The sequence below is a fragment of the Podarcis muralis genome, chromosome 4 (assembly GCF_964188315.1).
Source record: "Podarcis muralis chromosome 4, rPodMur119.hap1.1, whole genome shotgun sequence".
Classification (NCBI taxonomy): domain Eukaryota; kingdom Metazoa; phylum Chordata; class Lepidosauria; order Squamata; family Lacertidae; genus Podarcis; species Podarcis muralis.
The window spans coordinates 58,918,356-58,932,589 of NC_135658.1; the positions used below are offsets into that span (position 1 = coordinate 58,918,356).

Consider the following 14,234-nt stretch of genomic DNA (forward strand, 5'->3'; position numbering starts at 1 on the left):
TGCCTCTTTATTTGCTTCTTACGGTTTCCTTTCAATAACTCCTTTTCTTTATTAGCTAGAAGTGTAGAAGTGTTTAAAAGTTCAGTCTGTAAATGTGTCCATGTACTCCTGAATTTGTGTTTAAAAAGTCATTTCTTCATTTCTGTTGGAAACCCTGAAATTATTAGTGGTCATGATTATTTACCAGAATGTTTTATTCTGTTTGTTTTGTAGTTAAGGAACTGTGTTCTGTTTTCACTAAGGGTGGTTCTACTCTTAGCAAATATAGCAAGGGCCTGAAAATTACTACCGGGTGACCATTTTTGTTCTTATTAGCATGATGTATTATTTTGGGGAGCTGGAGTGAAGTTTTTCAGAAGGGAAAATTTTTTAGGACTTAATATTCCTAGTTACTGACTTAGGTGGGATATTGTAGAACAAGCTCTTTGATTTTAAGAACCTGAGAATATAACTGACACACGTTCTTGGTACATGGCAATATAGTTCTTGAGACATGTTTAGGGATAGCTCTGAAGAAATGTTAGAGATGTAAATATTAATATCCTATCAAAAAATACCTAGAATTTGCCTGGAAATGTTTTTGAAACTAAAATGTTTCACTTGCTGAAGTAGATATTGGCTTTTAATTCATCAAGTGTTTATGCCTCACCTTTTGATCTCAAGGGACACCTCTGCCACCATAGCAGCTATATGGTGTGTGGGGTTTATTTTTTAAGAAAACAAATTGAAAGCTTTCTGACATTCTTGACATAATATTGCTGTACCTGGAGATAGATTTGGTCCAAACGTAGCCTTCCACAAATGAAAGGGGACCTTCAGCTGGCCAAAATGGGCTGAGATCCAGTGGCGACTTCCCTTGGAAGAAGGGGAGGGGGGAATTGTCATTCATTTCCCCACTCCCTCTGCAACCCTCCTCGCCCCTCCTCATGCTGTCTTCCGAGGCTTCCCTGGTCCTCCAGAGCAGCTTGCTGGGAGGAAGGCAGAGGAGGCTGCCGGGAGAATGGGAAAACTGACCAATGACAAAAATAATTTCCTCTAGCAGGAGAGTACTATGGACAGAATTACACCTGCAGTTAGTCCGGATCCACCCACTGACCGTCCTGTCCTGGAAATACACCTTTCCAGCTTTTCAGGGACATATGACTGAAAAAATGTTTGGCTGTCCTGGTTCTGAATCTAAATTTAAAATGGTACTCTAATAAATTGTTAAAAGTTAAGCCATGCATACTATTAGGTGCTCCCTTTTTTTCAAAATCATAGTAGACAATGTTTAATAGAATGGCTTCTTCACTATTAACATCATCATAATTTAGTTATTCAAATATACCCTTACAATTGACCTAAATCCTTCAACTGACAGTTGTTTTCTACAGAAATTATTAAAACACCAGAAACCTGTCATTATTGATCACAAGGACAGGATTGTTAATATGATTTGCTGTATCATAGCAATTGACAGTGGTTTGAGATCACATTGCAGTAAACATAAGGAAAATTGAGAACCTTTACTAGAGTCATATTTTATTAAATGCTTGAATTATGGTGGTGGCTTTATAGTGTGCCGTGAAGCCATCCTCTGTCATCAGATCTTTACTCACTGTCTGAAATTTAGAGAGCATGTTAATATAAAATTAGCACTTCTGTGTGAAGAGAACTCTACTTACAATTAATCTGATAAATGTATGTGGAAGAGTAAGTAAAACATAAAACCAAACAATTTAATGCATTTCATTAGTTTTGATAAAATCTAAATCTTTATTGCCTGTGTAAGTAGATGTTCTCATATTTGTATTCATCTGTCTACAAACTTTATTGCTCACTTTCAGGAATCCCAGAATTTTCCAGAAGCACTAATTTTTTGTAACGTGCATAGTGCATGATCTCAAATTCTTAAGCATGCAATTTGAAATATGATCTTAATATTGAAGCAAAATTAGTTTGTTTAATAAATTGAAAGAAGGAAATGGTTGGTTAAAATATTGGTTTAGCTTATAAATTTGGCATTTGTGGAAAATTAGGTAGATTCGCTGTACTTTTTCACCTTATTTCTGGCTTTTGTTTTCTGTTTCAGTGTTTGATCAATTAGATCTTGTCACGTATGAAGAAGTAGTAAAATTGCCAGCATTCAAAAGGAAAACACTAGTCTTACTAGGTAATTTCGAATATCATTTTTGTTCTATAATTGAAATTTAAACATGATTTTGAATCTCTGTGATAATATAAAATTTCCTTTCCTGTAGGAGCACATGGTGTTGGGAGACGACATATAAAAAATACACTAATCACAAAACATCCAGACAGATTTGCATACCCTATTCCACGTAAGTAACTGTGTTATGAGGCAGATAACTGCATATTAACTACTTATTATGATATACCTAATTTGTTACTTCCCAACAACTGTAATTTAGTTAAAAGCTAAATATGGTGGTGGTTTTCAGAGTTCCTCTACCAACTCCATCCATCAAGTCCCTTGCCACCTGCTTCACTTTGTGCATTCTGTAAACCATGTATGGAATACGGCCTGAATTTACTGTACACTGGAAACAATCCCCAGGCTGTTTGCAATCCTGCAGTCAGAGGTTGACCGTAACTAATGCACAATTTTATATTGGGAACCGCCCTGCGATCTACAGATGAAAGGCAGTATACAGATTTAATTAATAATATACATTGTTGTGCAAATGCGTTGCAAGAGATGACTGCAGGAGAAGGTGCTGCATGAAGAACGCACCTGATAGTTAAGAAGGCAATTTCTCTTTCTCTCTACACCCAGTAGAGATCATTGATTAAACCAGCATGAGAGGAATTGCCTCCTGGAAACACTTCCAGCTTTTTTGTGTGCCCTTTCAATCACAAGGCTGAAAATAAATTTTCTGTCCTTTTCCTGACCCAAAAACCCTTGGCTGTGCTTTTTGGAAGTCATTTCAATACAGACATTTCAACTTTTCCTTTCTCTGCACCCTAACCCCAATCTCAATGATCTGAAGTAGTGGAAGGCAGCTTCTGCTGTCTATCCCAATATTTTCTACTCTGCCAGCTGCTCTCCAGGATCTCGGGAAGGAATATTTCACATTATCTACTACTGGAGATTGCCAACAACTATCTTCTGTGTGCAAAATTATTTTATTTATTCATTGCCCTTCTGCCCAAGCACCCAGGGTGGTTTACAGTTTAAAAGGACTACAACAAATGATACAGTATGTAAAGCTGGCTTGGGGGGTGGGGAGACTGCTTGACCTCATGTTCTCTGTGCCTCACCCTCTTCTTCCTCCTCACGGGGGTTTTGTGTCTGGGCCCTGGATGGTCCACCTAGAGCAAGCCCTGAGGTTGTCTTTGCCCTCTTTTTCCTCCTCATAGGGCAGATGGTGTCTGTTGGCTCTGTAAGTGAGGGGGGACACCCCAGCTAGAGTGGGCCTTGACAACAAGCAATGGGCATTGCAGAATTGTAATGGGGATTATAGCATTATGTAGTTTCAAGTGAAACGTCTTTCATACACCCCTTCCAGCTGATTGTGGAAAAGGAATACCTCAACAGCACCAAAGAACCCTAGTGCAGAAGAAAAATACTTTCCCTCATAAATTCACACAGTTTTGTGATCTGTCGTGGCAAATTTAGTCAATTTTTCCTATTCCCTTCCACCTCCAGCCCTAGCACAACTCCCTGGCTGTCCGCTTCTCACAGTGCAAATGTGGAACTTTCACCCAGCCACATTTACAATAGATACAGCTATGGATAACTACAACATTAACTCACCTATACGTTTTCTGAGGTTGAGATATTATGAACTGGGGGTAGTAAAAAATATGGGGCTGCTATACTCGTAAAAAAATTACCGTATTTTTCGCTCTATAACACGCACCTGACCATAACACGCACATCGTTTTTAGAGGAGGAAAACAAGGGAAAAAATTCTGAATGAAACAGTGGATGTATCATTTTTGTGCTTCATGCTGTGGCCACAGACATGTGATCTGATGGTGAATTTGGGGTAGCTCAATGCAAAGATCCTGAGGATCCATGTGGATCCATGCTTTTTAACCACATTTTTGCACCATTGCAGCCCCAGGAAACAGTGGGTGTGTGATTTTTGGGGGGCAGGCTGCTATGTGATCTGATGGTGAATTTGGGGTGGCCCAATGCAAAGATCCTGAGGATCCATGTGGATCCATGCTTTTTAACCACGTTTTTGCACCATTGCAGCCCCAGGCAACAGTGGGTGTGTGATTTTTGGGGGGCAGGCTGCTATGTGATCTGATGGTGAATTTGGGGTGGCCCAATGCAAAGATCCTGAGGATCCATGTGGATCCATGCTTTTTAACCACGTTTTTGCACCATTGCAGCCCCAGGCAACAGTGGGTGTGTGATTTTGGGGGGGCAGGCTGCTATGTGATCTGATGGTGAATTTGGGGTGGCCCAATGCAAAGATCCTGAGGATCCATGTGGATCCATGCTTTGTAACTACATTTTAAGTGGGGAGTGAAGGAAAAACACAGAAGGGACAAGAGAGCGGTGTGCAGAGAAGCAGCTGGCTAAGAAAGCAGGAGAGAGATTTTACGGGAGGGAGGAAAGAAAGGCAAAAGTTTCCACAAACCGAACCCAGCTTTCTCTCTCCTCCTGCATGTTTTCTGGCTGCCTGCGAGGAGCACGGAGAGGAATTAGAAGGAAAGACCTCTGCTTTCCCCTCTGCTTGCCTGGAGGGGAGGGGATTTGCCTGCTCTTTGTTCCGTTTGAGCAAACACAGCAACGAAACAGAGGAGGGTGGGCAGTAAGACCCTGAGGCAGAATGCAGGAAAGCAACCACTTCCTCTTTTCAGGTTTCCCTCTCCGACACAACGCACGGTTGATTTTTGCTGATTTTTGTTCCTGCGCTCCCCTAATCGGCTCCAGGGACCCCCCCCCCCCACATTCGCTCCATAACACGCACAGACATTTCCCCTTCCTTTTTAGGAGAAAAAATCTGCGTGTAATAGAGAGAAAAATACGGTATTCTAAAGAATTGCTTTCAGAAATGTTTTCTTCAGTGTTCTGCAATTTAAAAAACATCATTCTTGTTTTCCATCGCATGACAAAACAATGCAAAAATACTGAAATAATTAGTGGTAGTCTTTGCAAATACAAATATATGAAGGTGAAAAATAATGTTGTTGTTTAGTCATGTCTGACCCTTCGTGACCCCATGGACCAGAGCACGCCAGGCAGTCCTGTCTTCCACTGCCTCCCGCAGTTTGGTCAGACTCATGTTAGTTGCTTCGAGAAAAATAATAGTCCACCATATTTACTTATGAATGTCTTTGGCATCAGAATATATGGACAGTCTATAATCCTTTGGAGCAAATTTTGAGGGCATGCAAGGAGCTGCTGCAAAGGGGTTAAGGGGAAAGCCCCTTACATGAGCAGAAGTCTGCTCCACTTGCTCATGGACAGCATTGGCAACCATCCTGTATGTATGTCTGTGTTATAGATTGGGTGTGAAACATGGTGAGTGAACAAACAGCTAGTTTCAGTGTTCTGACTCTTGTAATTACAGATACAACCAGACCACCAAAGAAAGATGAAGAGAATGGAAAGAATTATTACTTCGTATCACATGACCAAATGATGCAGGACATTTCAAACAACGAATATTTGGAATATGGTAGCCATGAAGATGCAATGTATGGGACAAAACTGGAAACAATACGGAAGATCCACGAACAGGGATTAATTGCAATACTTGACGTAGAACCTCAGGTAGATATAGAAGTGACTAACTCATTGTATTACAAATATATAACACAATTTTATTTTTTGTGCTACATTAACACATTTGATATGTTAATGAGCTTTTCTTCATATATGGACTTGATTGTTAAATTGTTGATATATATGAAAAACATATGACATTTTCCCACAAAATGAAACAGAGCTAACTATGTATCCTTTTTATGAACATTTTTGTCTCTTGCAAAAAGAAATACGAAACAAAAAGTCCATCTGCAGTGTGTTTTACATCCCAGGTGGGCCACAAAAGTGTGTGAAAATATTTTCCAAGGGTGCCCCTAATTATTTAGGTAATCAGTCCAGTACACTGTCTTGTTAGTGGGGTGTAGCCACCTCAGCAACAAGGATGTTCCATACCCGTTTAGAATGTGGGTTGACACATAGCCAAACCTTACTGTCTGTGAAATCATTGCCTTTGCAACATGATCCCTGATCAGCTGGGTTCATTCAGGGAACAGAACCTGGGGAATATAAAATGCCACTGAATCAGCAGTAGAGGGATAAACAAGCTGTGAGCAGCAGTGGGAAAGGGTGCAGCTAAGGGGCTTGTGGGGGAACATTTCCTCACGGGGCTCTTGAAAAGACTTCATACATAGCCCAAAGTGTTTCTTGCTATTTTTCAAGCACTAGTAAGAACAGTTGCGGAGGGAAACAGTATTTTAAACTGCAGGTTGTCTTGTGAACAATAGGAATTGTGCACCTGGGTTCTCTCATTTGTATAAATTGCAATAATATCAGCTTGAGTACTGGTTTGCAAAGTCTTCAACATCAAACATCAAATACCTACAACTGTTGCGACCTGATGGTCAGCAGCAGTTACACATACCTGCTATTCCTGGTTACCTAGTAGCAAATGAAAGCCCTTTCACCTAGTTCTCTGCACATTACAGAGAAATCAAAGGTGGTAAAGATCTCTTCCCCTCTTGCTGTCACTCTCCTAAGTTCTCTAGCCTGCTTCCAAGTGTCACCAATGCCTGATACGAACAGAAAGTCAGAGGACAGGTGGGGGTCAGTGGGAACCACAAATAGTGTCTGCCTGCCAAGCCCAGATAAAATTGGGGGCCCTTGTATTATATTTAATTTATTTTTTTTACATTCAGTACCATTGACAGAAACGAGTTCTAACAATGCATAGACATTTCGGGCATTGCAAGGTTGGAAACACTTATCAACTTACAATTTGGCTTCCAAAAGGATCCAGAATCATGTTTGGTCTTCAAATGTATTACAATGTATGCCATGCTCCTCCTCCTAAAATATTCTTTCCTTAGGCCCTGAAGGTCCTGAGGACTGCAGAGTTTGCTCCTTTTGTTGTTTTTATCGCTGCACCTACAATTACCCCAGGCATTAACGAGGTAAGACTTTTGCAATGAAATCACATTTGTAAAGTACTTAAGAATAGGGACAAACAGAAACTTCATCCCTATTTGACAGAATTTAATGTGATAGATAATAGTGATGAATGAAATCTTGATGAAGAAATCTCATATTCATTATTGTTTCTCTGTACTGTAACGGAAGTTTAAGACTACGTCCATTCATTCATTTTCCTTTCAAATCATCATTTGCATAAATATCCCTTTTTCTTTACCTACTTTACCTTGTTTTAAAACCTACCTTAAAAGCACATATTTCTAAGGACATGTCTGTACCACTCATTTCTGCACAGTCGTTCACTGAAAATGCATGAGAGGATGATGGAAGTCTGCCTCTCTATCTGTTTTATGTCATTGATTGTCCCTAAATAGAAGTTCACATCAAGTTTCTTTACACACAAGACAGAGAATGGCCTTTTTAAATATATAGATTTAGTTTGGACAATGTCTTGTGATGTGAAGACATTATCAGAGCTTCTTTTCCTTTTAATCTTTAAAACAATTTTTAGCATACTTACATTTATTGGGAAAGTAGGAGTTTGTTTTTTACTTTGTCCAAGCCCAGCTGCTTAAAACTTCCATATAGATCTCTTTTATTCATTTCATTTTGTATCAAGTGTCAATAGTGTCTAGGTGTAATTGTGTATATTTTGGTATTGCGTTTTATAAAAAGCAAAATGCTGAACTCGTGATTCCAAGATGCAGCAAGCACCTGTTCACTGAAATTGTATGACAGAACTGACAAAAGGAGACAGAAATTGAAATAAGTGTAAGATGTGGTGATGTCACAGACATATCCTCCTACATGACTGCCCTTGTTTTGTTTATTTTTCTTGAATTATCATTTTTACTTTTCTTCTCATTTTCTTGCACTTGTACTAATTTTATCTAGCTGCCAAAATGGTGCAGAAAGTTGCCTGTAAGTACCAGCTTAGGAACCAATAATATATAATCCTTATTATTTTAAGTTGCACAGTGGAAAGGTGCCAGACATGGACAGGAACAGGAATTGCATTTCAGTAATGATGTCACAGACCAGTGAATGCACAGGTTACAATCCATGCAGGAGTCTCAGTAACAATGTCTGAAGGAAATATTTCATTTTCCCAAATATAAAATTATAGTACCTCTATTCAGTGCTTCTTTTCTAGGAAAAAAGGGTGACAGTTTTTACCATGATTCTCTTTCCCCCTTTTCTCTCTCTCTCTCACACACACTCTCCACTGTCCCCCCTCCATTAATTAAAGGCCCACTTTGTGTGCCCCTCTCACTTCTCCAACCTCTCCCTCAACCTCGTCCCTTCTGCTCTTCACACCTACCCAACATCCTGCCCTCCCCTTCTCCTTCCTTCCCCTCCTCCCAGCCACCGTCCGCACTCGCCTCTATGGCTTGCCCCAGCCCCAGAATGGAGGGTGGTGGAGCCTTGTCCCCCTTCTCTCTCTCACTCCCACCCCGTACACATGCAAAGAGCGAGCAGAGACGAAAGGGAAGTGGCACTCGCTCAGCCGCTTGCAGCACTGCAAGGCAGCAGCATAGGAGCATGTCCAGGGCAGAAGAGGGGGAATGATGCAACCTGTTGACTGAGAGCAGCAACTGCAGCCCCAAACAAGGACCTCCTTTTCCTCACTGCCACTGCCTCAGCCTCCTGCTTTTTGCAATCCCCCTTTTAGCCATGCTTGCTTGCTCTCCCCACCCTCCATATACCTTATCGCAAGATTGGGGGGGTGCCAGTACTGCATACTGTTGAGTACTGCCAGAAAAAAAGCACTGCCTCTGTTGACAGGAAAATGTTATATCCCTGAAGCCAAAATGCAGCTTCTTGGTAGACTAATGAGGAACAACTGCACTTTCTTTGCCTTACACCAGGCATCCCCAGCCTTCAGCCCTCCGGATGTTTGGGACTACAATTCCCATCATCCCTGACCACTGGTCTTGTTAGCTAGGGATCATGGGAGTTGTAGGCCAAAACATCTGGAGGGGCACAGGTTGGAGATGCCTGCCTTACACTATGATCATTTTAAGGCCCATAGTATCACCAGGGTGTGGCTATAACATGCCTGGCTCTGAATCTTAGTACTTTTCTGCTTCACCTCCCTTTCCTGATACGTGCCTGTTCAGGAGGAGTGTGGTACAACTGGAAATGACGAGTGCTCAGAGCCTCACACAATTTTATCAGAATGTGTGTCGATCTGTGAATGTTTCCCCGTGGTGGCAGTTTCATATAGGCCAAAGTAATGAAGAGGGAGCAATATATCTGTGGATTAGTTGATACCACAGGTCTCATGTTGCTAATGCACAATACCCAAACTAGAAGCTCTTTGTGTGCATAGACTGCTCCTATTGGAGGGGGCGGGGTTGTCCCTGTGAAGGCAACACCAGCATTTATAGGTTTAGAGCAACATGTGGGGTACATACGGCTCTCTGGTTGTCGGTCATGCTGGCTGGAGTTGATGGGAGTTGAAAATCCAACATCTGAAAGACCACCGGTTCCCCACACTTTTAAAGGGTTTGCAAAAGTGTGCACATCAGAAAAACTTAATATGATCCTGTAATGGTTTCCCAACTTCCCTGTTCTCTAATACACTTTAGTAGTTCATATGTACCAGAGAGCATACAATGTATTCCTTTTAGTCAACACCATCTACCAATTTGTTGTGAGTAAAGGAACTTCCAGTTTGTGTGAATTAAGCGATTTCACAAGGGCCGCCCCATTCATTTAAATAAGGGGGCGACTAACATGGGGCCCTCCAGACATTTCAGGACTACAGCTCCCATCATCCCTGACCCTTGGCCATGCTAGCTGTGACTGATGCGAGTTGGAATCCAATAACATCTGCAAGACCACAGGTTAGCCCCACCCCCACCCACCCACCCCTGGTTTAGAAAGAGACAACAGGATCAAGTTCATGTTCCTTTATGCGTGCAGATCTGCTTCTTTCACTGAAATGAATTAGATTGCTCATGTGCCTTAATCAAATCAATGCATGACAGAAGACAAATAGGCTGTATGTGGTGTGTTGTCCTTAATGACATAGCCCTCCATACCCCTTGGTCCTTGTTTATGCTGATCCTTTTTTCTCATTTTCATTCCTTGTCCATTTAAGTCTCCCTGAAAGTAGATAAGTGTATGGTTGTGTTGTGAGAAACCTAAGACTATGGCAAACTGTAAAACAAATTAAGTGGAATTTGGCATTTATTAAGGTACTAAATCACTGACAAATTCTTAGGTAAGAATTTCATTTGGTAGTCTCTTCTGTATAAGTAACACATGCAAGAGATAATGGCAAGGAAATAATACATGTGTTTCACCTCCCCTTTTCCCCAATCACTGTGCAGGATGAATCTCTTCAGCGCTTGCAAAAGGAATCTGAAATCTTACAGAGAACATATGCACACTACTTTGATCTTACAATTATCAACAATGAAATTGATGAAACAATCAGGCATCTGGAGGAAGCCATTGAGCTTGTTTGTACAGCCTCGCAATGGGTTCCCGTCTCCTGGGTGTATTAATCTTATCACCGGAAGAATTTTATCATTACTGGGAACCACCTCATACATGGAAGAACCTCTTTGTTATTGACCTTGTGTCAACAGGTCTTGGCCCCTAGAGACTACCTAGATGTAGTGTGACCTAAATTTATAATTATCGTCATGTCCTTATAGATAGGAGGAGAAAATGCTAATTTAAAGAGACAGTATCTTTTTTAATCAGTTCTCCTAAACTTTATTAAAATGTATCTTTAAATATATGTATTATTCAATCCTTTGGAATGTTATATTTTTGGAAATCATAGCTTTTAATTTCAAAGGCCCCTAAAACTGCACAAAATAGATGCTGCTTTCTATAATCTATTTTAATAATAATATGATCTGTTACTTAACTTGGGGTTGGAACACTACATTCTTTTTAGAGTCTGATTTTGTGAATTGGAATACCTTGCTTTCCTTTATTTATTTGAAATTATTAGCCCAATCATAACAAGATCAATTCTTAAATTCTAATGGCCTTCCTTTGCTTTTTTATTTTTAGAATAGTATTTTGAAGTACTTTCATGTAATATCCGAATAATGTGATACTGTCTCTTTGAAGAACTCTGTAAAACTTATAGAGATTTGAAGTTGGGTCTTGACTCTTAATGCATGTGGACAGTCGCAAGCGTTCATGCTGTTGGTGTATCTGTGTTGAAAAAAAACTGTAATCTACAGCAAAGTACATTCCGTTCATGGGGGGAAGTACCCAAGGGAATAAAATTAAGTACTATGACTAAGTTGTAAAACCTATGCACATCCCTTGCATTTTGGGCAACTTTATAAACAAAAATCCTAATTTTTATTAATAATCATGTAGTGAAATGTGTTTGTAATTTTGTCTCAATTTAATTTGTTGTAAAGGTGGGAGGGGGAAAAAATTACTGGTTTCACCATTTCAGATCTGTGTTGTCTGAGAGTATTAACGTTTTAATTACGTTTAAGCAAAGAAATGCTGATTTTTAATATGTATGTAATTGTTTTGAAAATGCACACATTTTAAGAGAAAATACTGTGCAATGAAGAAACCAGTTTAGGCATTGCGATGAACTAACAATTCCAAAAGACTCATCTGCCGCAGCCCTGTAAATTCCTTTCAACGGTAAATGACTCTACATTCTGACCAATTTTTTATTTTAAATATACTTCCTTTTATGTGTTCAACAATTAAATGCCTTGGGTCATTCATTTCATCACAGGATTCTTCAGGTGCTTTGAAAGCCAGTCAACTCCTTTGTAGATTTTAGGGTGGGGAGGGATTCTCGCCATCTTTGTGTTGATTGGCATACGTGGTTTGACTGCGAGGCTTGAAGACTTGTGGCTCACTTAGCAAATAAGGGTTGCTTCATACAGTCACATTTTTAGCATGTGCGCATATTATACATGCTAAAAACTATATCGAAAAAAGATGCGTAATAAAACAAACATGTGGTGCACAGGTACAAATCTCCGGGAGCTTCCAATTGGCCACGTCCTCCTGCAGTCCATACTGAATGGGGAAGCGTTTGTTCTTGACAATGTGTGAAGCAGTCCTAAATTTTATATGCAGAGCCTTAATAAGCAAATATTTTCCATGTATTCATCTCAGGGTTGTTGCTATTTTCTGATTTATCTGACCTTCCTTCAGCAAAGGGTAACGTCTGTTCCCTGTCCTAGAAGAGGGAGACTGAGCATTTCCCATCCCAGTTTGATGTCTTTGTGAACTTAAATCACCATTTATCGCCAGTATTGATGTACCTTGGACTGATTGTTTTACATTTTTATTATTTAATATGGATTTTTTGCTTTTGTTATTAAATTCCAGTATGTTTTTGAAAAGTGTTATCCTCAACGTTAAAATGCAAAAAAATTATTTACTCTTAGGTAGCTTCACCTCCTTGAGAACCATTCAGAATTCAACGTATGTTAACAATATAAAAGACTAAAGATTTTTAAAGGGCCTAAGAAGAGTTAATCCACTTTGAGAAGACTGCAAGTGAGAGCAAAGAGAGCCATTTCCTTTGGCATAGAAGTCTTTGCACTTGGGTATTTATGTATAGAGGGTGATAGCCAACATTAGTCCTCCTCAGAACATACCCATTGAAATCAATGAGTTGAATCCAGCTCTGCACACAGAGTTCCACTTGTGCAACAAGACTTCTCCTACCTCACTTTTCCTCACATGTCCCAAAGAACTACTCTGCAAACCTTTTATAGCAGATTTTGAGGGTATGCAGGTGAGAAGTCCCATTGCACAACCCAATAAACTTAAATACATTGATCTCAGTGGACAACCATAATTTAGCTGGATAGCACCCAGAACGTTTATCAGTTGCCTTTGTCTCATTGCATAGCCCATGACACCTTCAGAAATTCGGATTGCAAGCTAGTTTTGAGTTTCTGAACCTGGCACAACGTATGTTTAATGAGAAAAAGAGATCCCTTTTTCTATCCCCTCCCCCGAGCTTTGATTATTCAACTATAAACATAACCATTTAATTTGCATTTGTTATTAGACTACATGGTTTTCCTGACTTTATGACATCATGCCTTGCATCACAGGGCTGGCAAAAAATTGAAGCAATATACAGCTGTTTCTTTACCATCAACATTATTCTTAAGGAATTGAGTGTACTATTATAATCCAGTGCTGTAGAAATGGAATCACTGAGCTGATTCAATAAGCTTTTAATCTCCCAGCATTCTAACATCTGCATTAGTGACTTATTCTCTCTGGATTTTTTCTGCTCTTATGTGTTAAACTTTTTATTCTTTAGCTAAATATTCAGCAGCAAATTATGGGGATTTAGTAGCCAGTGCCACTATCAAAAACATTTGTGCTAGTAGCATATTTATTAGCAGTATCTGTGTACACTTGTGATGCAAGTTCATCTTCCATGACAACAGCAAAACCCTAGTTCATTTTAATGCAGCTAAGTAGCACCCATGGTTTGTAGTATTGTACTTCTCAGTTGAAATTCCTGCATTGCAGGGGATTGGACTGGATGGCCTTCAGGGTCCCTTCTGACTGCAATTCTATGATTCTGTGATCACCAGGATTGCACCCTTGGTGGGTGGCTCCTGCACTGCCAACACCCATTAACAATGCCGCCACCTCCCACACCATCCAAAATGGTGGAGTCCCCTATCTTGATTCAAAATAGCAGCCAACCTTTTCCAAACAAAGACCAAAATCTGCACCTCCATCTTAAGAACCGCCATGTCAAATTGGAATAGCAGAATCATCAGAGACATCCCCATTGACCCAGTTTGTTGCACCAAATTGAGCAACAATCTCTTGTGACATCTCCAGATAGGCAGATCCAGAATGGTTCAGTCTGCTGTTTGGATTCAAAACATTGTCCAATGGTATCCAAGCAGACCAAAACCTGCTCTTCACTCTTGGGAACCAACACACCAAATTAAGCAACAGTATTTTCAGAGGTGGCAGAATTGGTACAGCTTGGAACCATCACACCAAACTGGGCGACACAACACCATACTGAGCAACAGCACCTTCAGAGGCATCGAAATGCAGAACTCTGCATCCCAAACAGAGTTACTAGGAAGGAGGATTGGCTGCT

The 14,234-nt window shown here is 40.2% G+C and overlaps 1 protein-coding gene across 11 annotated transcripts in view; it reads left to right on the top strand.

Moving 5' to 3' along the window:
- Positions 1-12,489, top strand: part of CASK (calcium/calmodulin dependent serine protein kinase) — a 127,240-nt gene extending 114,751 nt beyond the window's left edge. For all 11 annotated transcript variants that reach the window (XM_028727343.2, XM_028727347.2, XM_028727342.2 and 8 more), the window contains 5 exons: positions 2,072-2,152; positions 2,241-2,321; positions 5,532-5,734; positions 7,036-7,119; positions 10,477-12,489. In XM_028727343.2, the coding sequence (XP_028583176.1) occupies positions 2,072-2,152; positions 2,241-2,321; positions 5,532-5,734; positions 7,036-7,119; positions 10,477-10,653 (626 nt within the window). In that variant the 3' untranslated portion in view covers positions 10,654-12,489. The remainder of the gene's footprint in view (positions 1-2,071; positions 2,153-2,240; positions 2,322-5,531; positions 5,735-7,035; positions 7,120-10,476) is intronic.
- The last annotated feature ends 1,745 nt before the right edge of the window (positions 12,490-14,234 follow it).